We start from the raw sequence: 27,491 nt of genomic DNA on the forward strand, positions 1-27,491 counted from the left end.
CTCTAATCGTTGTGCCGCCTTAGCTTCTCCTCTGTCATCGGGAATGCCAGTACACAATGTTCCAGTTGCCTTACTATGAAAATATCTGCGGCAGTATCTGGAACTGAACGCGCAGCAGTTAGACGCCCAACCCACTCAGCTACGAAGGGGACGCAACTATAGCTTAGAGGTCTATTGATGTGGGTTTGTAAATACACTGATGAGCTAAAACATTAACACTATCCGCCGCGAGACTGAACGTCAGTTGGTGGCGGTACGGTCACGTGGCGCAGCGAGGGTAGTGTGTAAACAGAGCAGAGACGAATGGGAAATCATTCTAGCGACGATACGGGTTCCTGTGGGGAAGTCAACTGACATGGCGACTTTGACAGAGGGCAGATCTGAGCATCTCAGAAACGGAGTTTGCTACAATCGTGAACATCTACGAAAAGTGACTGAAGGATCTGAACCCACGAATAGGCATGTCTTGGCACAGAATTTGGAGGGAAGCTTGCCCACCGCGTAAAGTGGGATAGGCCGCAATTGATGTCAGATCTGAAAACAGAGTACAGTGCTGTTGTGGGCCGTCTTTCACGGAACTCCGTTCAACGCACATTGTTGAAGATGGAGCTCGACAGCAGACGACGCCTGCGTGTTTCCACGATGGCCCAATGACGTGGTCAATTTCGATTGGAATGGGCACGGCATCATGGAGATTTAACGCGAGATATACGGAGATGTGTCGCCTGTGCTCATGACTCGAGTTTTTGCTACAGCAGTCCGATGGTCCTGTGCGGATAACCCGTCATACAGGCGAACGATTGCTTGAAACAGGCACCACGCAGAAAGCTGACGCAGGCCGATGGGAGTAGTATACGATCCAGTCACATTAATGTGGCCACCGCCTGTGTTTGACGTCAGCGAGCAATAACCATTCACAGCCGGTAGGTGGCGGCACTACCACTGAAGGATACATAAAGTGTGTCATAGGGAAGTGGAAAAAGTTTAGTCGTTGTCATATTGCGGAAACTGAGATATTTATGTGAAGTCCAATGATCAGTGGTTTTCGGGCCAAGGACGGAAGCATTTCCGAAACAGATAAGTTTGTAAGATGTTCGCTTGCCGCCGTTGTTGAAGGCTACCAGCACATGACAAAATTGCGCTATTCAAAAGCGGCGCAAAGGCAACTGTGGTGCAGCACGAGCTATAAATGACAGGGGGACGACGGCGGGGAGATGTGTCCGGGCGAATAGACGTGCAATTGTTCAGCAACAGACCGTTCTGATGAACTCGGAGACTACCAACGGAGTCTCCTCAACGACTTTTCAGCGAATGCGGCTGTCGATGGGCATTCGGAGCAGGCACGATTTTCGTGCTCCCAAGCTGACTGCTGTTCATCGGCAACAAAGGCTGAAATTTGCACGACAATACCGGAACCGGACGTCCACTGAGTGGCGACAGGCTGCCTTTTCGGATGACAGGTGGCCGTTGTCGTGTACGGCATGAAACGTATGGAAGCAAACACCCTGCAACAATCGTCAGAAGTTTCCAGGCCGGAGAAGGGAGCGTTACGGTCTGAGAATGTTTACAATGTATTCCTTGAGTGCTCTCGTCATTCTGAAAGGCACAGTGGATGAAAACAAGTACACATCTATCCTTGGGGACCATGTCCACATTTGGCATGCAGTTTGTTTTTCCTCGACACGATGGCATCTATCAGCAGGACAATGCAACGTGTCACACAGCTCGCAGTGGTGGTCGGGCTATTCGCTCCACGGTTCCTCAATCGAAAACCGAAGCGCAGTTGGCCGCGACAGTAGAGACTCCAAGTGTCAATATTCCTGTTGGTACCTTCCAGAACCTCAATGACTCTCTTCCTACACGTGTCGCAGCAGTCCGCGTTGCAAAAGATGGTTATTCAGCTTTTGACAGGTAGTCGCATTAGTGTTGCTGGGGTTCACTGGATCATGCAATAGTAATCGAAAGCATCATGACAGCTGTACCTTACCTACACCCTTAGTGCTTGATGTATTCCTCGACGTCGATCTACCAGCAGGTTAACTGTCCATGTCGCGAGGCCAGAATGGTGCTACAATGGTTCGAGAAGCATGACAGTGAACTTACATTGATGCCTTGATCACCAAATTCACCTCATTTGAACCCGGTGGAACACTGTCGGGTGCCAGCTCGTCGTCCGCAAACCACCGAGCTGCGATTTAGGGGAATTATTGGGTGAGGAGCTATACATACATCTGGTGCCACAAATCTTCGGAAACCTACCAAGTGCTTTCGAATCCATCTCGCGCAGAATCGCTGCTGCATTGGATTCTTAAGACTGACCAACACGCTATTAAGCAGGTGCTCATAATCTTCTAGCCCACCAGTGTATATCATTTTTAATATGTTAGCTGTATCGGTTGATATAACGCCCTTTTGCAAATAGAACAGCTTTCTTCTTTTTACAGTGTTCGTATTTAAAGTCTCACGTGATTTTTTTTTTATATGAAAGGCATCTTCAGTAGATCGTCTGAAGTTGTATACCTTATGTTTTTACTGATATTATCGAAGATTTAAAGCAGTTTAGGTCCTAATTCTCTTGAGTGGTACTTGGTTATTTTTTTTCAGTTCCGATATTTGCCAAACAAACATGGAATTGGCCGGCCGGAGTGACCGAGCGGTTCTAGGCGCTACAGTCTGGAACCGCGCGACCTCTACGGCTGCAGGTTCGAATCCTGCCTCGGGCATGGATGTGTGTGATGTCCTTAGGTTAGTTAGGTTTAAGTATTTCTAGGGGACTGATGACCTTAGTAGTTAAGTCCCATAGTGCTCAGAGCCAAACATGGAACTGAATCTATTTTTGATGTTGCTGAGTAATAATATGTTCCAGACAAGGATAAAAAAGCCTAATTACTGTGTAAATGTGTTTAATTCAGTATATACAGAATAAAGTGGACGGCTTTGTCGATGGATACAGTGTACCTATGTAGCTGTCCTGCCACTCATGCGGTGTGTATCCTGATGAAATGTATTGGAAGCTGTAGCATTGACAGATATATTTTCAGTATTTTCCAATAAAGTGGTTCCGCCTGGAAGGGTTTGGCGATATACTACGCTTTACCGTCAACCATTTGTCATCCACTGCTGCGTACACGCTTCTAACAAAATTCTCCACACTTTAAGATTTTCGTATCCAAATTTATCCTAATTGTTTCCTTACATCGTCAATTCATCTCCCATTAGGTCGTCGTCGAATCCTTCACACAAAGTCCTTTGTTCATTTCCCATATTCTTATCTCTGTATAAACCCGGTCCATCGTATTTTCGTAAGAGTCACTATCGCGTGTTCAGCTTTCGTCTTTTCTTTTATTTATATTTACGTGCTTTCTTGTTACACCCAACCTACAGATTTCCAGTACTTGCGGGACGACCCTCTATTTATGAACTGTTTGAGGACTGAATCAATGTTTTCCTTCCTTATACTGGTCATAGGGATTTACTTCTGAATACAACATTCAGTTCTCAAGTTAACTGGGAGCCAATTTTGTCCCTGCTGTCAATTTCTGTGAGCTTGTGTCCACTTGTTTAGTACGCAAAATCGTCAAGTCTTTGTACTTTACCTTTAATCTTATCTCCTTTTGGCATATTGATAGTACGTTATGTTCGTTTTACTCTTAAGTAATATGCGATACTGCTGTCACACTTCGCTTCCTTAGTTCTTCGCTAAAGTACTACTTCTCCTTCTCTATTCATTATTTCTCCCTTCGTGATTTGACCTGTTCCAGTCAACAAGTGCAGCCACGTCTTCTGTGGATTTTTTTCTCTGCCCTGTCCCTCTAGGTTTATAGTCGGCAGTTTGTGTTGGAAGTCTATTTTCATGCAATCTATCTACAGATTCCCACCATCCGTTTCTGGTTAGGTCTGTTTTCTTGAGGATGAATGCTTTCAATTCATTATTAATGTCCTCATATCTGAAGCGATCTCGTCTTCTTACACCCATTTTACATCCATAGAGTACTGTAGGTACCGCCATGACTCCGTAAAACTTAATCAGTGTCTCTTTCGTAACTTTTATTTAGCTATTTCCAGTTATTCCACAGAGGATCTCATTATCAATTTCCCAATTTCACTGTCGAAATGTCGTCATACTTCACAGCCGAGATACTGAAAGTGGGTTACGTGTTCCAGTATTACATTATTTATTAGAAGTGTAGATTTTATTGGCGATTTTCGTTTGAATGCAGTGATCTCTGTGCTATTAGTGGAGATGTTCCTGTTATATTTAGAAGCCAACAAAGTAATATAATAAAAGGCTCTTTCATGATTATCTTCAATTTCTTTATTATTTGATCATCTGCTTATAGTAGAGTATTATGACATTTCTCTTTGTTAATCTTTACGCTCTAGGTAATATTTTATTTCCAATCCCTGTCTAGTTTGTCTACGTAGATGCCGAATAGAGTTTGAGAGAGTGCAATACTTGTCCAACTCTCCGTATTGTTATTAATTGTATAGACAATCTTTTTCCGTATTCGGTTATAATTTTTACCTCTTTATAAAGAGTTAATGAGATATAACGGGAAGCCTCTTTTCTCCCCTAACTTGGCACTTTAGGTGTCTATTGAATTTGGCAAAGGCTTTTCATAAGCCGCAAACACCATGTGCGTTATTAAGTTAAATTCTTTCCCCGTGTCTAGTAGTTGTTTTATACTTAAAATACCTTCGATGCAGGATCCTCATTGTCTAAAAACTATTCGTTCTTCTAATAAAATGGTATCGGAGGTAGGACGCAGTCTGTTATTTAAGAGACTGTTGTAGATTTTTATGTCCTGTGTTAACGACGCTAATTCTTCGAGAGTTGTTTGGGTCGCTTCTGTAGGATTTTTTGAACTGGGAGAAAACTTTAGCCGGAATTCACTCCGTAGTTACCTTAACTGCGGTCCAGCATGGGTTAATGAGATGAAGCACACGTTCCTTGAGCGAAAGATTTCTGTACTTAAATATTCTGTATTTATTTTTCTTTACTCTGTTATGTCACAGTAGGACATTATTCAGAGAATTAGTAGATAGTAGGCTGCTTAGTATTTTATTTTTGCATATAAGCGTATTTCGACTGTATTGCCTTCATCAGTACATTTGCAATCGCATTGATTTATATTTTGCATAATATGTAATTTATAAAGTTTTTTTTTTTTTACATTGGGTTTTGTATTAACGTCCAGAAGTATTTTCAATCGTCAGATTCAGAGAAGACACGAGAGGAACAAATAACAAGGAATGTGTGTACTTTACACATCTCAAAAATGAAAAACACGACGTTGACAACATTGAAAACGCACTAAAAATTCTGCACAAAACCCCAAAAGGTTCAGTCATGAATATTTTGGAGGAATTTGAAATATACATACACACTTACGATTATCCCCACGATATAGTATGACTGTCATAATAATAAGAAAACGTATTATTATATTCTTGTAACATCAAATCATCGAACAACTTTGAAACGTTACTGAAAAAATGTTATATACAACAACTAAGAACAGCAATAGTAGTTTACTCAAAGTTGACATATATCTGTCTACAACAGCAGGACGTGATTATAATATCCAGAGGAAAAAAACCTTTATAAATTGTATATTAAGTAAAATTTAAATAAATGCGATCGGTTGCAGATGTACTGACGAAGGCAATAAAGCCTAAATAAACTTATATACAAAAATAAAATATCAAGCAGCATAATATCTACGTATTCTCTGCATCATTAGGCATTTAATTTGTTGTCCCGTTTGTGCGTATACCTCCTTCATGCCAGTTAAGTGATTTGAAGACAGCTACCAACTGTACAGAAGATACTTTTGGTGAAGTGAGAGTTCCCTTGCGTAACTCCATTCTCAATTACAGCCGGTAGTAAATATCTGCCTACTCGTAGTGCGGAAGAGTAGGATGGTGCGAGGCGAGGTGGTGGTCAGTAGGCGTAGCGCATTAGTAAGCAGCAGGCGCGTGGCTGGGCTCCCGTTAGCGGGCCTGGTGGCTGGGCTGCGGCTGCGCCAGTCCTTGACCCAGGCCGCCCTTCCGGCAGACAATGGTGGGCGGCGCGCGGCCATTGTTCTGCCGCCCACGGCCAGCACCCTCGCGCCACGCCGCCGCCGGCGATGTCTCGTCTCGTCCTCTCTCCACTGCTGCTACAGCTCTTCCTCCAACTTAGCACCTAGCCACTCGTGCAGTACCGCGAACTGTAGCTTCGGGATACTGCTGCAGTCAGAACCGTGTAGGATGTGGATGTTACCGTGAACCGAGGTGATGCGGTCGTACAATCACAGGAGAAATACAGTATCGTAAGTAAGACATAGCAGTTGGTGATCGCGCCGCAGGCGCTGATTCAGTGGGGGGGCCTGCGACAACAGAAAATAGAAAAGAGAAAGGGCAATAGGAATGGGACAGAGCGAAGACAGAAGGAAAGGCGCGTTGGAGCGTCAAGGAAAAAGGAATAGCCACAGGGAGGGCAAAAGAAATAGGGCAGAGAGAAGGCAACAGGGGTGGGAATGACGTAGGGGAATAGGAACGGGACAGGGGGATGATTGTAAGAGCACGACAGAGGGAGGACAAGAGAGAAGGGCAAATGACAGGAGGAAGGCAAAAGAAAGGGGACTGAGATAGGGCATAGGGGATAGGGATAGAGGAAGGAACACAATGAAAAGGTAGGGGCAGAGGGAGCACTAAGGGAAGAAGGAGGGGGAAAGTGAGTGTGAAAGGAAAAGGAAGCGACAGAGGAAGGGCAAATGGAACAGGAAGGGGCAGAGGGAGGGCAGAAAGAATGGGTAGAGGGAGAGGAAATGGGAAGGACAAAGGTAGGCAAAAGAAAAGGGGCTGAGAAAGGGCATGGTAGAAATGCGATAGTGTGTGGAGGGGGGAAAAGACAGAGTGAGTGGAAAAGGAAAAAAGAAGGCGCAGAGCGAGCGCAAAAGGAAAACAAAAGGAACTGAGACAGAGCAATAGGAATAGGTCAGAGGAAGGACAAAAGGAAAAGGATGGGACTAAGATTGGGCAGTATCATCAGAAATGAGGGAGGTAAACAGAAAAAGGGAAGGGAAAAGGAAGAAGACGCAGAGGGGGTGCAATAAGAAAAGGAAGGGGCAGACGGCGTGCAATAAGAAAAGGAAAGGCCAGAGAGTGGGAGGAGGAGGAGGAGGAGGAGGAGGAGGAAGTAGTAGTGAATAGACAGGAATAGACTTTAGTGCGCTAAAATAGAAAGGGGAGGTACATGTATGAAAGAGTCTTGAAGAGATACGGACTGAACTGTATTAAAGCAACAATCCCATTCGACGTAACTTCTCTTTGAAACTCAGAGGCTCGTTTCGTGTTCTGGCTTCTAGTTGGCGCCATTCTCATTATGGATCCCATTTTGGCGGTTGTTACATCGTTTTATCGGCAGCAAAACAATAGAAAAGGAATCGTGTTATTGTTGCAAGTAAGATCCCTAGCGAGATATCGTCATCTTGTCAGTTATCGTGCATCACGTAACACCACTGCAAATAGATCAAGTCGAGTATTAATTGGCCTTTTACCGAAGAAAATTTCCAAGAAATATAGCAGCTGGTCTTTATAATTTTTCTTCTTTTTGTACAAGCGGTATTCCGTCTTCCTGCAAAGTTATAGAGCGAAATTACTTTCAACTGAATTCATTTCGTCCGCAGCTCGTGGTCGTGCGGTAGCGTTCTCGCTTCCCGCGCCCGGGTGCCCGGGTTCGATTCCCGGCGGGCTCAGGGATTTTCTCTGCCTCGTGATGACTGGGTGTTGTGTGATGTCCTTAGGTTAGTTAGGTTTAAGTAGTTCTAAGTTCTAGGGGACTGATGACCATAGATGTTAAGTCCCATAGTCCTCAGAGCCAATTGAACCATTTGAATTAATTTCGATAGCGTGAAATGAGTTGACGTAATGGGGACGAGATCAGTGAAGATGGAACTACATGAAGTGGTATCATTGAAGCAACGCTCAGAAATTCCGATTTCCAATGTAATAAATATGTCGTGAGTAATGAAAATTCATAATGGACTCTGATTGTCGCAAGCAGACGCCTTAACTGTTAGGCTATCTGAGCAAATATCCTTTGCCAGACTGAAATTTTGATTGGCACTTATTTTCTTCGTATTACTTACAAAAAAAAATATATTTTTAAATTTGTTTTTCATTGGCTCAAAAAGACCCGCTTTGCTTAGTCTTCATATTAACCCCTTTTCTGAGAACATTCCGGATCACTCGAAGTCATACGAGAACGCTGTAAAAAAATGACATTGTACGTCAGTATTTGATACTTTAGTATTTCATGCTCAAAAATACTATGTGCTCTTAAATCCACTTAAGTATTCAATAATACTGTAATTTGAAATAAAGCACGGTGTCATTTATTTATTTTGAGAACGCCGAGAGTGTTCCAAGACATTCATAAATATTCGAGACCGCAAAAGAAAGCTGTGGAACTTCTTAGAACATTTGGCAACACTCAGCAATGTTGGTAAAAGCTTGAGAACATTATAGACTAGTATATGTTGATGGGAAAGTGACGAAGAAGTCCTGGCAACCACCACTTTGTGGCAGCGACCATTTCAGACACTCATATCTTGACTCCACAACGGCTGCTACTGCACAACGAATCTAATGTATAATAGGCAGCCAAGGAAAGCACCAAAACACAATATCGTAAACTTTTACCACAAATACTTTAATAAAGAAACATATATTTCCGGAGCCACCGTTGCTTCCCTGGTATTCTCAATAAATATGTGTTTAGTGGAAGAAACTCTGCCTTGTTTTCACTTTAATTCATGCTTTAACTTGCTCTATTATGATACTTTGTTTGAACTACATTTGTCATATTATTTGATGATGAGTGGACTACTTGGTTTTCCCACTCTAGAGCAAACAAACATAACTGATGGCAAGAAAAACATGATTGTTTGAAATTAGTATTACAGTATTTTAACATTTGCCCTTGTGTCTTATTTGTACTGATAATAAACTGATTCATTTTGCCAGTAACAATTTACAGAGTGTTTCAAAAAGGACTTTACAGTGTTTAAAATTCATATAAATTAATTCATAGTACCTACAGAGGTGGTTGTAGTGTCAGTTTGTTGGGAAATACAACCACTTTTGTCTCGCGTAGTTAGTGCCGAATCGCACTGTTAGGAGCTCTAGAGGCAGTTGCATTAAAGATGGCTACCTTCACTGGACCCGAGCGTGCTAGCTGTGTGTTTTGTTTGAAGAATCGAAGTCGGACAACTGTTCAGCGTAATTTGCGTACCAAAAACACTAAATATCCTCCTAGTAGGCCTACAATTTATGAGTGCCATAAATTTTTTGTAGAAACAGGGTGCTCGGTAAGGCATGAGAAATCATCAGGTTGTCCAAGAGCCCATCTGACGTCGTCGTTGAGCAAGTAAGACGACACGTTTTGTCCACCGCGCTGCGAAATAGACGCGGCACGCATCTCGCGAACTGCAAATCCCACATACAACTGTTTGGCGTGTGTTGAGAAACCGTTTGCATTTGAAAACGTACATATTGACGATTGTACAAGCAGTAAAAGACAGTGACAAAATTGCTCACAAGAACTTCTGTGCGGATATGTTAAATCGATTACATGAGGATGAACATCTCTTGGTCAAAATCATATTTTCTGACGGGTCGACTTTTCACTTAAGTGACAAGGTTAACACTCTTAAATGTAGGATTTGAGGCAGTGAGAATCCACATCAAACATTGCAACCATTGCAACATGCTCGTAATAGTCCTAAACTGAACGCTTTTTGTGCATTGAGAAAGAACAAAGTGTACGACCCCTTTATTTTCTGCGAGAGAACGTCAACGGGATAGTCTACCTGGATATTTTACAACAATTTTTGATACCACAGATCGATAAGGATGACCAAGAACGAAATGTTTACTTCATGCAGCATGGTGCACCCCACTACCTGGTTGACGCCCCCCCCCCCCTACCGACCTGACACCACTCAATATTTTTTTTTTTTTTTTTTTATGATGGGGATTCATCAAGGGAATTCTGTTTGTAGCTACTGTGCCAGCTTCTCTACCTGAAGTTAATGCAAGAATTTACGCCGCCACTGATCAAGTTACACATGCAATACTACTGCGAGTTGGGAAGAAACTGACTTCCGATGGAACATCTGCAGGCTAACCAGCGGAAGCCACGTAAACATCTTTAGTTTAAGGCAGGGGTCTCCCAACTTTTTAGTCCGCGGGCCGCATTGACTCCTCCACGAAGTCATAAGGGCCAAGATCTACCTAGTGGGGTCAAAGCACCCTAGCACTCCATGATAACTGTAATGTAAGGGTAAAGAAAAGACGAAATCGCAAAAATCTAAGGTTGTGGGAATAGATAGCACTGAAACGAACTACGATTTTTAATTAATTACATAATTTTGATTGGTGGACGTACCTGACCGAAATTCTGGCGTATTTTATTCTGGCGAATTTCACCGACAAAAAAGTATGTCACTGCACATTCTTCACGAAAGCGTCCTGCAAAGTTAACGAAATCTCAAAATCATTGTTAGCAACACTATTACTGCAAGACGTAACAGAGGTAGAGTATGTCAACGCATTGTTATTTCCAGCGGCGCAACAAGAAGTTCAGTTATGTAGTCTTGTAGCGAGTAGCAGAGCCAATGTCGCGTTGTATTGGTCGCGAGAGGCCTCGAAACTCAATTGTTGGCGGTATAGGTACCACCTCAAATATTTGGCGGGCCGGATACCGGGGATGTCCGGCCAGCTAACGCGGGCCGGTTCGCCGGCTCTCGCGGGCCGGTTTCGGCCCCAGGGCTGTAGTTTGGAGACACCTGGTTTAAGGTAAAAAAACTTGATGTTTTTCCCTACAAAATAACGCTAGACCCAGCTCTGTATCTTCCTTCAATAAATATATATGATTTTTTAAAGTTGTAAAGTCCTTTTTGAAACCCTGTTTATGCGCCTTTGTCCTGTTGTTTAAAACATTTGCCCCAATCTATTCGTTTCCTTAATATAGCCCACCAATCGAGGTGATAGCTTACGAAGGCCTTGTTCGATCAACACTTAACTACTGCTCGTTAGTCTGAGGTCCTTACCACACAGAATTGAGAGCAGAAGTAGAGGAGATACAAAGAAAATGATTGGCACGCCGGAGTCGCATTTGGAATGACGACGGTTTAAATCCGCTTTCGGCCATCCTGATTTAGGTTTTCCGTGATATCCCTAAATCGCTCTAGGCAATTGTCGGGATTGTTCCTTCGAAAAGATGAAACATTCGGAATGCGTGCTCCATCTCTAATGACCTCAATGTCTACAGGACGTTAAACCTTATTCTTCCTCCTTCCTTAATCTAGTAAGCTTGATAGCGTCACAGATATGCCCAACCAAGTGCAGTGGCAGACGCTGCAAGAGTGGTATAGTAGATGTGTGTAGTCTATTGTTAACCCTCTGCTCACAAGGTGGATTGGAAGGACGTGACGTGACGTTAACAAAACTGGGTCGAATCCCACCTGGGTAGTACGTGCCACGGAACAAGCGACCTCCAATAGTATGAGCGTGACGGGCAGAAGGATACACTAGCTGCGGTAAAACTTGAGCTACATGGCGCATGCGCATTGAGGGAAATACGGCAGGTTGTCCACTCCATCTTGTGGGCAGCGTGTTAAAATTCAGAGAGCGTTCGTTCCTTGAAGAGTCACCCAGTACATACATTCCTCCCAAGCATACCTCGCGAAAACCGTGAAGGTAATGTGGTGGGTTTAGAGCTCCCAAGGAGGCTCGCAAACAAAACAATTGGTCTCCCGCGAAACAGTCGTGACCAATAGGAAAAGGAACAAGTGGCAGTGGCGCACAAAGTACCTCCGCCATACACAGTGAAGTGGCTTTCGGAGTTCAGGTGTAGGTCTGACTCGAATTTTCGTCAGTCGCGACTTACTCAAACCTATTGTGGTTACCGAAGTTAGAGCGCGACTTGACCGCCGCATGCTTGCGCTACTTTCCTCTGAGATCAGTGTAAGACTTGGAGCCTTTCGACGGCGCGGAAAGCGATAGGAGGCGGCAGGCGTGCATTTGTATTGTGTAACAGATCAGGTGAGAGGCGGCGCCCCACGGCGCTGCGGTCTGTGGTTTTTTTTTTTTTCTTCCCGATGCTGCGCTCGCGCGGGGAGGACCTGTTGCTGGCGCCACGGCGCGCAGCCGCTGAATCAGCTGCGAGCCCGCGCCGCGCCGCGCCCCACCCCGACCCGGCCGGCTCTGCGCGCGCGCCCCCGCCCGCCAAGCGGCTTCCGCGACCGTTCGCCACGCCACCGACCGCGCCTGCCACGTCCAGGTCTCCCAACCTTCCAGAGGCTCTCACCTCTGAGTGCAGTCATATTAGCTACTTCCCCCCACCTCCAATGTCGTCAACATTAGCGCATAACTAGCTTTTAGAATGGAAAAGAAATTTATTTGATCACTTTAATTTTGGAATGACGAAAGATAGTTTCTGCAAGTCTTCTATTACATAATGAGCTAATGGTTCTGCTTATTTGGAACAACATTTCGCTATAGAATAATGAAGCGCTTAGGAGTGCGTCGCTAGCGCTGCATGTAACTCCTCAGAAAAGGAAGCTAACTGTTCATTGAGGGTAGACAATCGTTACAAAATACGCCTCCTCTGCACCACTCCCCTCCCTAACGACTCTTGCTTCTGCCATTCTCTACGCCCTCATTTAAAAGTAATATGATTAATGAGTGCGCTACACGTTTTTAAATTACTTCAAAAATGGCTCTGAGCACTATGGGACTTAACTTCTGAGGTCATCAGTCGCCTAGAACTTAGAACTAATTGAACCTAACTAACCTAAGGACATCACATAAATCCATGCTCAAGGGAGGATTCGAACCTGCGACCGTAGCGGTCCCTCGGCTCCAGCCTGTAGCGCCTAAATTACTTCATTGCTTGACTCCTTACTTCTGAACTGGTAGAAATTGGAAGACATTATTCTGCCAGTGCATTGTGTCTGACCACTAGTACTAATAACAACAACACTGAGTTGTGCCGTCAATTAGACGGATTAACTTTCGCCAAGTGAGCGATGAAGCAATTTGTGGACCATTGAGGGAACGTCTTACTACTCAGAAAAGGCGTTTTGATGAGATATCAAAGCATACATGATACATATTTACCAGTTTTCGTGTCATAGATGCATGCGCAAAGTAAAGTGTTTGTGTGCAGCAAATGGCTGTAAGAGTTACATGATGATCATACATTCATTTCATAAGTTTTAAGCTCAACCAGATTGTGTCACAGGTTAATGTCCGTATTTGAAAAAAAGAAAAAAAAGAGGTAAGAACTGGGAAGTTAGTAATCAATGTTACAGTCTTACGAAATAGTGATGATGATGATAATAATAATAATGCTCCTTAAAAAAACTTAGTTTCGTAACAAAATCAAATTATTTTTTTCACTCGTTAGAAAATTTCATTTTACCTCTCAGGGGGTAATTACCCCAAAGTTGGGAACCACTGACTTATGGGGACCTGGACATGCACAGCTAACATTTTCATGCCACACTTTTAAAGAGTTTTACTCTTGCATTGAACCACTAGGACATCGCCGTTCTATACCAAGCTGAACCACAATAGGTAAACCAGTATTCGAAATTATACTTATCTAGTAGCTGAACCCCTGGCATTGCCCAGGTGTTTATCCTTTCCTGTCTCTCTGTGTCGGTTTCCTCCTTTCCCGTCTCTTTCCATCTCCTCCTGCCCCTGCCTCTATGCCCATCTCCGTGTTCCTCCATCTCTCTGTCCATCTCCTCCTTCCCTTCTCCATTTCTCCATCTCTTACTCCTCAGTCTCTTTGTCCATCTCATCCTCACCCCCTCTCGCTGTCATCTTCTCCTCTCCCGTCTCTCTGCTCATCCATGCCCATCTGCAGGTGTAACCATGAAATGCATTCCAGTACTACGTACACAACATGCCAGTTTACGGAGCAGCCTAGTTGTCAGGCATTACCAACCCTTTTAACTCCCCCACCCCAATCCATATGGGAGCTAGGTGGTTCTTATCTCTCAATACTTCTTTGCAGACAATAAGTAGTATGTGTAGCAAATTTGATTTAAATCAATCCAATGATTAATGAGGAGATCAAAAAATACACACACACACACACACACACACACACACACACACACACACACACACACACATACATATATATATATATATATATATATATATATATATATATATATATATATATGAGAGAAATTAGAACAACAATTTGTCTACAAGATGAATTTTGAATGCACATTTACTTTTTGGTACAGTTACCTGGGCCGTCGAACACCTAATGTCACTCAGGCTTCTCTCAACATCCATAGAATTAGGCGTATATAATACCTCAAATCTTATGCTGTCGACTATGACATAACATAGATAAGTACAGTTACTGTTCACCTACTTTAAGTGTAATTGCGACTATATACACACTGCTTGCAACTGAGAAAGTACACACAGTTGTTATAGCCAGGCAACATTTAGGTGCCTGAGACATCCTTAAGGCTGATTGGTTGGTCGGTTGTTTGATTTGGAGGAAGATGTCCAAACAGCGAGGTCATTGGTTCTTTCGGATTAGGGAAGGATGGGGAAGTAAGTTGGCCGTGCCTTTTGACAGGAACCATCCTGGCATTTGCCTGAAGCGATATAGGGAAATCACAGAAAACCTAAATCAGGGTGGCCGGACACAGAGTCCACTGGGCTAACCATGGCGCCACCTCGCTCAGTCTTTAGGCTGAAACTCTGTCGATAGTTGTAATTTTCCTACAGTCATGTGACTGACTGTCTGTGTATTCTACCACGTGGAATGTAAATGGTGCAGTACAATTACCAATTTATCCATTTCTGTAGCCAAGACTGCTAATGCATGATTATGGCACTCGGAGGTAACCAGTTGGAAGCGTGGTGGTGGCAAAAATGGTTATTGCTAGCATTTGGCCTCCGAGAGGAGGAGAGATGGTGGGATTCAGTTTCTGATGGCCAGTCTACTGTCGATGAGTTGGTCAAATGGGGATGTTAACCATACAACCATGACAGCACTGTTCATACTTTGCAAAAGAAGCAGGCTACCTCCTGATGCCAGGTTTCACCTTCATTGTTCTTCCATTGTACAAGGGTCGTTCACTAAATAATTCACAGTGTTTTTTCAGAACATATCTATTTTTAAGAGTTACAATTTTGTAACAAAATCTGTTGTGACCTGACGAAACTACAATTGTCCGCAACTGTGGGTTCTTGGAGTGCTGTGGGTGGTGATTCATTTTCAACTGCAATAGCCTGACTTCATTACATGAATGAATGAATAAAAAGATGTGCTTAACGTGAGACAGTTCTTTGTCACAGGAGAGTGTAGAAAACAGTCATTGGTCACGTAAAGGCGTCACTTAATGTATACAACCACAAAATGTTCTTTTGAAGTCCAGTGTTTAACATTAACACATCTGCATGTTTCACTGAGACTTCGACGAACACTGTCCTACTGGATGATGTGTAGTGCTGAAGATGAGGTCTCAAAGTGGGCTGAGCTCTTGCATGCTCGACGCTATATTGACCTCAGTGTGAGGGCGCTGCTATGCAGAGAGAGAGAGGTGTGGTCTGCAATCTTCAGGAGTACCTCCGATATGTGGTTGCGGATTGCAGTGAGCCCTCACTAATGCCTTGTGGTATCGATTCGCGTTACCGACTTTGCTGTGGCATCCCGATCTCTGGACGATACTAGAATATCAATCAATATTTCTTTTGTATGTACTATTTTTCTATGTACCCCCCAGCACTTTCTATGGCCTTACGTCAGCCTTGTATAAGAGCACGTATTCCGTTTCGGTAAAAGTTTCAGTCATGTTTTCATAGCCATGTTTTCACGGCGTGAATTACTCTCATCATCTGTAAAGCGTGTCTCGCGTGGAGATTTCTTAAGTGGCCCACTCATATGGAAGGCCGAGTGCACCAGGTGTGGGCTATCGGGTGGATGAGACATTGATGTCCAACTAAATTTAGCGATGTTTTTGTGGGTTCTGAGACACCTGTGTGGCTGTGCTTTGTCGTTTTGGATTCTTGTCAAATCGAGCACATCCAGAACAGTTGTTGAGTTTGTTCAGAGCATTGACCCTTTTGTCAATACATTCACGACAATGACACGAACACTGTCGAAAAAGCCTATTATGATAACTTTGTCAGCAGAGGGAACTGCCTTCAGTTTCTTCTTCTTTGATGCCTGCGGGTGGTGCCACTGCTGTGGTAGCGTTTATGCTTCTGGCTCAGGTTTCGATACCTGCAAAGATCCGTGATAGAAAGGCCTCACCATTAGCCTGAAACTGCTCCAACAGTGCAGATGAAAGGTTTTTCGTGTGGTCTGTTTTGAGCATCCGTGGAACCCACCTTGAGCACACTGCCGAATATGCAAGCGCTCAACATTGCCCAGGCACTTGCCGGTAGCTGCGGAGCCAATTTTCGAGTTGTGATGCGCCGATCTCACGCATAATAGCATCCGCGCGATTCACCGATCAGGAGTAGCTGTGCGAGGACGTCTCAAACATAGCCAATCATGGAGCTCAGTTTCTACACTTCGTGCCACTTTAAATCGTCCAATAGTACTTCGGTCAACTGGACCATTACTACACACTTTACGCCATACACTGCACACAAACGTTTATGGATGGTCACCACGGTTTGCACAATGAAGAATTTAATTACAGCGCGTTGCTTGTAACGAGTGTCTTGTGTATGTGCATTTTTTATGGTGAACTCTGGCTCTGCCATCCGTCTGAATTGTTAGAAACTTCGCATACGTGTAGAAGAAACACCAAATTTGAAGCACCTAAAAGGCTTTTGTATATACATATATACATGTAAGTGGCAGTATTTATTTACAGCAGTAGTATAATACTACACTATACACACTTCTATTACAATCAGCTACACCCAACAAATGCACTGAAGGTAGAACTCTTGTCCTTCGCTAAGGAAAGGTGTAGTTACGCACGAAGAAAGGGAAAAAAGACTTTGGCAGCTGAACCTCCCCGCGGGTCTCCCGGACAAACCATGCCATAAGACTTTACTTTTTACTGTGATTTTTGTTTGTAATTTATGTACTCTTAGTTATTTTGCTTCAAAAACATATAAACACACCTCCATGGAAAATGCTACACACAATGACTATTTAAAATAAATTTCTTTTGCTTCTGTCAGTGAAAACAAAACGTTTGGTCCTTAGACTACCGGTTTCAGTCAGCATTGGCCATCTTCAGATCTGCAGCAAAACATAGCAAATGAAATACAACTTGTAGACAGATAACATCTTAAAACAATACTACATCCCATAACGAAAAATTATTACTTTCGTGGATGTGGAAAAATGCGCTTAAAATATGAAGAGGCATACTGGTATGATAACACGTTCCAACATATTCTCTGTTTGTTGGCTCGTATTGCCATAAAATTGCATAGGAACGGTTTTCATTTTTTAATTTTTTTTTATTTGTACTGTTTCTTGGCCGAGTGTGCGCTTGCGTTCTATTTGTTTGTTGTTTCTTTAGCCATAAAAAAACGTTTTGTGATCATTGAAGGAAATAAATTTATTCTGGACTTCCTAGATCACCATTTTAAGTCGCGACCGTGTCGCAGCTTGTGATAGTGACTATTAATTTATATGCTCACATTCGTAGAGTGCTTATAAGGTAAAGTAAAGTCTTAGTACACCAGTCTTGAGGATACGGGGTGCAGTTGTGTAGGTGACGTGTGTGTTTGTATGTGCAGGTTGTCCGCTGGTAGCCGGCAAGATTTCGTCGCCGTGGACACCGACGAGCTCCGGGCCGCCGGCCGACACCGCAGGCTCCGGCTCGGACTCGAAGAACCTCGACGTGGGCGACGAGGTAAGCGACGAGGTAATGACTGGCCGCCACCGGCTCTCCACGCAGATGCTCTGCGCATGCGCGCCGCCGCCGCCGCCGCCGCCGCCGCCTGCTGCTCGCATGTCATACTGTTCGCCCACAGCGGCACTTCTGCGGAGCTGACAGAAAGGCGCTGCTCCTACATTGTGAATAAAACTACATACTTGTTGCTTGAGGAGGTTTGTCACTTCGAGATACAGCGTTGCCGCGTTAGCTGTCAGCTGTGCCTCAGATAAGGCTCTGCCATCAGCGAACCAGGTGCTAACACGGACAGAACACGTTTTATGCCCGTTGCGGCCGGTAACAGTTTAGTGCATTGACGAAGATAACGAATGCCGTGCGCATTGCACTACCCGAAGTCTGCCACTGAACTGACGCTTTGACAACAGCGGGCAGTCTTAAGTTGATTGTAGTGATTGAGAGTTCGAAGACGCGAAGCGCCAACTATCAAGTAATTACTGCATATAATAAAAGGTCTTTGGAGAGGATAACTATAATTCCTGGCAGCTGTACACAGAATTGCGTAGATCGCGTTATTTATTACCCTCATTATAATGCGTATTCGTATCGTTCATCATCAGGTGGAAATATGCATAATCCAATATACAAGCATGTTATCTGGTAACGTCGTAATTCTTGATACATAGCAAAGAAAACAAAAATGGACGCAATGTTGTTGTTATAATCTTTAGTTCGAAGATTGACTTGATACAGCTCTCTACGCTAATCTGTCCTGTGCAAGCCTCTTCATTTCTGCATAACTATTGCAATTTACTTCCATTTGAACCTGTTTACTTTATTCACGCCAAGGTCTCCCTCTGTAATTCTTACCCTCACACTTCCATCCAGTACCAAATTTACGATTCCTTCATACCTCAGACCGTGCCCTGTCACCCTATGTCTTCTTTTAGTTAAGCCGTACCAAAAATTTCTTTTCTCTTCAATTAGATTCGGTACCTCTGCATTAATCATGCTGCAATCCATCCATCTAATCCTAAGCATTCTTCTGTAGCACTCCCTTTCAAAAGCTTCTATTCTTTTTTGTCTGAACTGCTTATCGTCCATGTTGTTGCTAATTCCTTTGATTGCTGTTGGCATTCAGCTTTGTATTCCTCTCTACTTAGGCCTTCTCAATATACAGATCGAATTACAAGGTGTTTAAAACAAAATTTTCGCTACTTCAGAGGGCCCCCTTTGAAAAGGAGTGATCGTAGAACAATGAAACTTTGTGGAAACATTTTGAAGAACATACAGAAGAGAACTAATGAATAAACCATTGAAAGAAACATATTTTAATATCCCCGTGATTGGGGTAACATGTTAATTGCGTACCGTATTTACGTTACAGGTTAAAAATGTTGCTCAGTGTGACGACCATCTATTTCCACGACAGCGTGGGACGGCACTATAGAGTGCCCACCTGGTGCGCGAAACAACGGGGACCGTGCCGTGTTCATCTATCGTCGACACAGCTCGTGAACTGTTGGAAGATCTCACACTGTGTCCGTTTTCTCAGCCATGGCAACAATAACTTCTTGAACAATTTGTGGCGCAATTGGCCGTCGGCTTTTCCGAGGAGCAACTCCGAAATCAACCTGTTAATTTGAATTTCCGAATTATGTTCTTCAAACCCAGTGTGGCAAGAAAACATCTCCGTATTCCTTTAAGGCATCGATCCTTGCCAAGAGCAGGAGCACTATTGCTATTGTTTTGATAAAACAGCCTTACGAGTAAAGGCCTGCTCACCTTTTCCAGACCGATGTCGACTGTGCGCACACTGATGCTTGTGTTTCAACGCTACGTCGCCGTATCGGTACCGACACCTAACGGCAAGTCATGACGCTGGCGCATACAGTAAATATTTTTCACTTTATAGTGTCTCAAGAAGTGAAATTTTAATTATAATCACCCTGTTCATCAGGGATAGGCTAAATCCTTCTCAACGGCTGCTTCCCTTTCTTGTCCTTCGACTAGTATAACTGCAGTTGTTTTTCTACAACACGGGCGGCCATGGCGTGCCAAACAACACGCAAGCCGGATGTGCGGGTCGAGGGTCGGCGTGTCTCGGTACTTCTCGAAAGTACTCGATACTTGGCCACATTTCATTTAGTAGTGCGGTGCGGCATTTTTTGGTCGGCACGACTTTTCACGAGTTCGGCAGAACCTTGGCATTGGCGCTTTTTACCCTTTGCTGTTTGTTCGTGATGTAAATGAAGTTCACAGGTCCAGTGGCTGCTTGCACAAAAAGAGAGTGTCTAGCGATATATCGCCACAAGCGTTAAAAAATGAATGGGAATGGCAGAACAGAGAGAACGGAGTTCTCAGTATATATTATGCTGTACAAAGTTGCATAATCGACGGGTACCGCAAATTTGCTGTGGATCGATATCACAATACCGTGCAGAAAGAATTTAAAGATTGTAAAAAATTGTCAAAGCACTTTGTGCTAAATTTGCAGACATGGAGGACATCATGAAATGACGGTATAATAGTAAATTTTCTGAAGTTACACGCATTATTGCACTGTCAGTTGCAACAATTGTCGATGCACTCCGTCTTCAGGCCACGAGTGGCCTGCCGGGACCATCCGACCGCTGTGTCATCCTCAGTGGAGGATGCGGATAGGAGGGGCGTGGTGTGAGCACACCGCTCTCCCGGTCGTTATGATGATTTTCTTGACCGAAGCCGCTACTATTCAGATGAGTAGCTCCTCAATTGGCGTCGCCCCGACAGCGCTTAACTTCGGTGATCTCACGGGAACCGGTATAACCACTGCGGCAAGGCCGTTCCCAGTTGTCGATGGAACTGTACAAAGTATGTGGAGACTTTACATATACTGCAAAGTACACTCATGTTTAGGAAAAACAGAACACGGTGAACGAGTAGAGGCAGACCTTCATATTCGCAGGGCATGTACATCAGTATGTTCTCCAGAAATGCTTTGCATTTGAACGATATCGGCCCGCTGATTCAAGGTGAACATCGATATCGCGCCGCAACACCACAGACCCGTAAAATGTGCCAGCGGCTATCGCTGCCGCTATAAACAGAAGGTAATGGATAGTATGACTTGACCAGACGTGCAGGATGCCTCGCAGACGCACGCGCGAACCGTATCGTCAGATCAGTGAGTTTGAAAGAGGACGCATTATTGGCTCGACAGTATGTGACGTATCCATCCGGGAAATTGCTGCTCTTGTGGGACGAAGTGTTTTGATAGTGCAACAGATGTGTGCAGAATGGTTGACGGAAGGCCGTAGAACACGACGAGATGGGGTCAGGTCGCACCACCCAGACCTCCCTCCCCCTCCTCCCCCCCCCCCCTCTCTCTCCACCAAGGAGATCGACACCTCATCCAAGTGGCATTGTAAGGTCTGCGTTCTCCTCGGCTCCGGCGCTACAGTGGAACACATCGTACACTATCAGGGGTGACAGTCCGCCGCTGTTTATTACGGCACGAGTTACGTGCGCGTCGTCCATTTCTCCGCCTACCTTTGACGAATCTGTAGAAACGTACTAGGCGGCAATGGTGTATGGAACGTCGTCACTGGGGACAGGAATGGCATCAGATAGTGTTTGCAGGCGAATCAGGTTTCGTTTGTTTGAATGTAATGTCCTCATTTTGGTTCGCCGCAGACAGGGGGAGCGGCATCACACTGACTGCATTCGCACAAGACATACAGTGCCAAATTAACGCCTTGCGGCATGGGGTGCTATTGGGGAACAACCACAAATGACAGTAGATTTTACCTGAATGACATCCTGCAATCCGTAGCCATACCCTTTCTGTTAAACATCCCAGGCGCGATTTTTCAGCAAGACACTGCATGACCACATCGTGTTGCACTAACACGTGCCTTCTTGGTGTCACAGGATGGCAGCCTTTTGTCCTGGGCCGCCAGGTTATCAGGTGTCGCAAAACGGCGGATGCAGTGTGAGATGTGGGATATGATGAAACGACGGATGTAGCGCTGTGACTCTGTACCAACCATGACAGATGAACCTTTTAACCTGGAGAATGCAGCATGGATGGCTATACTACAGGACGCAATTTGCGCCGTATTGGCGTCGATGCCATCACGCATGGAACAAGTTGTCAGGGCCTTTGACGGACCCTGTGCCTTCTAGGCAACACGACACATGCTGAACCGAGGTGACTGAAATGCTAATCATTTCCGTAGAACATACTACTTTACATGACCTGTGAATCTGAACGTCCTATCTCCAGTCGTTCAAGGTCTTCTTTTTTTTCTGAACGTGAGTGTACAATGATTAAGTCAAGGGGCATACCTGGAACGAAATATCTATTTAAAATCCCATGTTGTCGGATTCATGAAGGAAAACGGATGCAGGTTCAAATGGCTCTGAGCACTATGGGACTCAACTGCTGAGGTCATAAGTCCCCTAGAGCTTAGAACTACTTAAACCTAACTAACCTAAGGACAACACACACATCCATGCCCGAACCAGGATTCGAACCTGCGACCGTAGCGGTCGCGCGGTTCCAGACTGTAGCGCCAGAGCCGCTCGGCCACCAGCGGCCGACGGATGCAGGAATACATGAAGGAAAACGAATGCAGGAATGAAAATTAGAACATCTGCAATGGGTTGCACATGTCGCATTTTAAATGGGCTTGATTGCATACTGCTGACAATAAGACATTTCAAAGTTGGTAACAACTTATTTCTGATTTGTTTGGGATGCCTTTAAAAAGAAACTTGCATTGTGTAAGGGACAAAGCTGACATCCATGTCCCTAAGCTCACTACCGTTAAAGATAACGCGAAGTTGGATGTAAGAAGTAATTGAGGCCTTGAAAGAATAAAAAGGATAGTTTTCTAAGCGTTCTGACGACATATGTTTTCGAGACCGTTTGCTGTTTCTGTTGAAAGCGCCCCTGTGCAAGTGCGCTGAAAATGTCTGATCTGCAATAAAATTTCCGTTTCAAATACAAGTTCTTTTAAGTTAAAACTGTCCAGGAGGTCTACATTGTTTTCCTCCAGAAGTGTTTCCACGTCTACGTAATGAGGTAGCAAACTGAATAAAATATTTCGATCAACATATAAATGTGAAAGGCTTTTTTTTTTTTTTTTTTTTTTTTTTTTTGTAGTGAAGGTAAATGCGCTGATGAGCCAAAACATTCTGACCACCTGTTTATTAGCTTCTTTGTCTATCTTTGGGACGAAATACATCAATGATTCTGCGTATCAGCGATTCGGTAGTTTTTTGGTATGTTTGTGGATGCATTCGGTATTAGATGGGTCGCTGATTTGCCTACGCTGCGATGGCGCCCGATAGCCACCCAGATAAGTTCCGTAGGATTTACATCAGGCGAATTCCTCAAACAACTGTAGCACGATTCTGGCTCCGAGACAGACTATTATGCTGCCGAAAGATAACATCGCCGTCAGGGAAAACACCAAGCGTGAAGGGATGCAGGTGGTTCACAGCTGTCAGAGTGTCTTCGATTACTACCACAGGTCCCTTGCAAGCTCAGGAAATGTCTCCCATAGCATAATACTGCTCCCACCAGCCTGCGTCCGTGGCGCACTTCACGTTTCGAGCCGTCGTTTACTTCGATGACCTTGTGTAGCCACAATGTGGCTCACCGAAGAGCCGTCACTTTCCCCTTGAACGACAGTCGAATTCCGATGGTCCCGTGCCCACTGCAATCGTAAAAGGCGATGTCGTTGGGTCAAACATATGACCGAGTAGGTGTGGTCTGCGGATGACCTCCATGTTCAACAATGTACGATGAACGTTGTGCTACGAAACGGTTGTGCGTGCACCAGCGTTGTGCTCTTTAGGCAGAGATGCCCGCAGATCAACGTTTATCCTACTTTACAGAGCGGCCAAGCGCCCGAATACCACGCTCTGTGAAGAGTCGTGTACGTCCAACAATTTAGGCCTAGTGGTAGTTTCACTGTCCTCCTACGTCTTTCCGTAGATGCTCACGACAGTTGCACGTGAAAATTTGACCATCTTCGCCACTCTAGAGAGGCAAGTTCATAGGTTGTGCGTAATAATAATAATAATAATAGTGATCTACCCTTTGTCAAAGTCGCTTATCTCAATGGATTTTCCCATTTGCAACCCATGTCTTCGCTAGGGTGTTCCCCTTCCGTGTCTGCTTCGCTTGCATACTTTTGCTACCGCGTCATGTGCCCACAAGGCCACCGGGCGGCATCCATCGTGGAGGTGGGCAGTGATAATCATGCTCTGGCTTATCAGTGTACGTCACGATTACGTGGCAACCTAAGTGGGAAAATCTGTGAAATTGTCTACCTCTGTCTGTATGCCGACAGGTTGCAGAAGATAAAAATTATGTCTTCAGCACACCAAAAATAAATAATACTAAAAATTTGTTTTGTGCCCTGTGTTGTTGATAATTCTGAAATACGAAAACCATGTCCTGAACAGTGCCACTCGTAAATGCTGCATATTCACCGTTGCCCCATCTTTCCCTTCATCACACGCATTGGGCATGGCGTGGTGAGGGAACTTTGCAGGCAGGCGAGAGTGCCGAATTCTTGGCCGTCCCGCTCTCAACGTGAATTCATTCATTCTGGTCTTGTGACACTGACGGTTATCCTACTGGAAAATACCATCACTATTGGGGGGGGGGGGGGGGGGGGGGTGTCAAGCATGAAGGTATACAGGTCGTCCGCAGTAATGTGCACAGTGTTCCACAACTGGTAGTTATGCCTTCGATTACTACCACAGGCCCCCATGTAAACCCATTCACACAAGCAGAATATACGTTTCCTTTGATTCACAGATAAATTTCGATGATCCTATGCCCACTGGAATCGTAATTGACGATGTTGTTGGGTCACACGGGAATATGTCTGCTCCGGAACCCTATGTTTGACAGTGTGCGCGCTGAAGGACGTGCACCGAAATACTCGTGCCTGCGCCAGCATTGTATTCTGTCTTCAAATCTGCCATAATCATCGCCTAAACTGATTTACCTAGTGGGAAAGCCTCCGATCGAGACATTTCGTGATGAGCCGTGGACGTCCAACACACTGCCGGCTTTGGCTACTCGTGGATTCGCCGTCCTTAAACCACTGTCGGTAGGTGCTCTCGTCCGAAACACGCTACCAGCCGACCATCTTCGCTATTTCGAGACACTCGTTGCCGACAGCTTGCCGTAACTATCTGCCTTTTGTATAAGTCGCTTATGTCAGCGGATTTCCCCATTTGAAGCTCTCATCATCATAGAATGATTTGCTGTTCTTCTCTGTTCTGCAGGCAGCAGTGTTTTGTCTCATCAGTGTGTTAACATCCTCTGCTAGCTGGCCGCAGCATATGGAAAGAAAAGTTTGTTTCGTGCTTTTTTATTTGTGAGAGGCTTCTCCGTTGCGCGATACTACTTGGTGAGGCAGTGTGGTCGATTCGCAGCCACTGTGCGGCGGCCGGCAGTCGATAGCTGCTCCGTGCCAGACACGAGCTGGCACTCCTCACCAGGTGACACCGCCCGACCGTGGCGATGAAGCGCCGCTCCGTTGTAACAGATACGCGTTCGTTGCTGCGCCGCAACGTGCGTCTTTGTGTTCTCACAACTGTTTTACATCCCAGCTCCCGAACCCGTCTTTCTACTGGGTTGCAGTTCTTCTTCTAAAACCAGAATATACATTTTTACTCCCGTGTTGTTATTCAAGGAAGGAAGATAAGGCGTTAACGTCCCATCGACGACCAGGACCCTAGAAAGGTAGCAGTAACTGGAATACAATAAGGATGAAGAAAGAGAAATGCAGATTCGTTTGATCTTGTTTTGAATATCGATATTTCTTTCACGAAGCAGCGACATATGCATGGTTCTCGACAATTCTGGAAGACAGGAGAATTCACAGCGGACTCATCTTAGAGATATACAAGAAAGAGCAACACATGATCATCGACAATGTTGAAATACGTTATTGATGGTTTCAGTGTCGGTGTTTATACGTTGTTTGTATCTTGACATAACACTGTTCTGGCGTTTTTACCTGTGGTAAATATTATGAAATGGATTCGCGTTTTGCGAATCTGGATTGATGTCAGCTGTTTGCGACACCTGAAAATTTGTGCCGCGCAGGGACTAGAACTCGGATTTCCGACTTATCGCAAGCGTTCCCCTTGATAACTACGGCTATCCGGGCACGCCTCCTGGACTGATCAAAACCTCCATATGTCACAGAGTCCATTATCCTTACGCTCGCACATTTCAAGATTCCTGCAGAGGCAGATACGAATATGTTTCGTCATTTTAGTTCCCCTAGTCATGGATACATTATTAATGATTACAATGTGTGTACTTATACGTTGCCTATATCTTCACAGTACATGTATCTGTGTCCGAAGAGCATTGTAATGTGAAGATACAGACAGAGACATTGTAACCATCAGTGATGTATCCATGTCTCGACACTCGAAGATGACGATAAAATATTTCTCTCTCTCTGTGCAGGAATCACGAAATGTGCGAACATAATGTTCGTAGACTTCGTGACATGTGGAAGTTTGGATCGGTCCTGGAGGCGTGCTCCGGGGTAGAATTTTCGTAAGTCGCGAACGTTGACGTAAATCCAGATTCACAAAATGTGAATCCATTTCGCAATGGCGAAATAAACTTCCTCGTTCGTGTTTAGGGTAACCTAAAGCGTGGACCCAGGTCATAGTAGGAAGAACACCTTCAAAACGTTAAAGAACCACGTCTTGCGTGAAAACGCCTCATTGGACCATCGGTGCACTCGACGCCTCCTTTGTCGCTACACATTAGTGTGTCGCGAAAACATGTCAGGTGTGTCGCGAAATTTTTATGTTCCCGCTTAAGAGTGATACGTTTCTCTTATTGCATGCCTTATGTTTATGTTCAGATGTTCCTACCCAAGAGCTGTTTCCCATCGCCGTTCCATAATTTAAAAAAGTATTGTTTGTGCTTCATATGTTTCCTTTTTTGCATCCAGGAAAAAAGATCACATTTAGGAGTGTGCTCCAAGGGGAAAAAAACGTGGCGTTTTACTAGCAACTTACGCATATTCAGTAGTTCGCTGCAATGATTTCCTGGTGGAGAGGCATACGACGGGCTGGTATCAGTTCTGTGCCACGTACAGCTCTTCAAAGGGCCAGGGTGCGCTTCTGATACGCATGACTGGTATTTTTTCCGCGGAGCTTACTCCATAGCTTCTAGTACCTTCTAGAGCGGGATATAGTCCCAATTAGTATTAGCTTCACTGTCTTAATTGAAATTTTTTTCGGGTTTAATTTTTATATTATTTTCTGAAAAGGATTATTTACGTGAAGATTCATTGCCCTAATGATTAATAACAAGCGGTACAGATTTTGACAATATGAGAAATAGAAGCTTCCTGTTATTTTATAAAATCGATTTCAGTATCGATGATGAAATTCGAAAAATTATAAATGAACAGAAATTTTGTCTGCATGAAAACTGCTGCCTAACAATATTAAATTTACTTTGAATTTGTTTCTATATCATTTGAGTTTTGACTCATGATTACTAATTTTCGTGGTACAAGATCGATTTTACGAAATGGGTCGATATGAATAATA

At 44.3% G+C, this 27,491-nt stretch overlaps 1 protein-coding gene across 7 annotated transcripts in view; it reads left to right on the plus strand.

Moving 5' to 3' along the window:
- LOC124621768 (transcriptional enhancer factor TEF-1) overlaps positions 1 to 27,491 on the plus strand; it is an 803,182-nt gene that overhangs the window by 659,174 nt on the left and 116,517 nt on the right. For 6 of the 7 annotated variants that reach the window (XM_047147194.1, XM_047147197.1, XM_047147191.1 and 3 more), the window contains exon 3: positions 17,800 to 17,927. In XM_047147194.1, the coding sequence (XP_047003150.1) occupies positions 17,800 to 17,927 (128 nt within the window). The remainder of the gene's footprint in view (positions 1 to 17,799; positions 17,928 to 27,491) is intronic. The other variant, XM_047147193.1, reaches the window with a different exon arrangement.

This window comes from Schistocerca americana, chromosome 7, assembly GCF_021461395.2.
Source record: "Schistocerca americana isolate TAMUIC-IGC-003095 chromosome 7, iqSchAmer2.1, whole genome shotgun sequence".
NCBI classification, from domain to species: domain Eukaryota; kingdom Metazoa; phylum Arthropoda; class Insecta; order Orthoptera; family Acrididae; genus Schistocerca; species Schistocerca americana.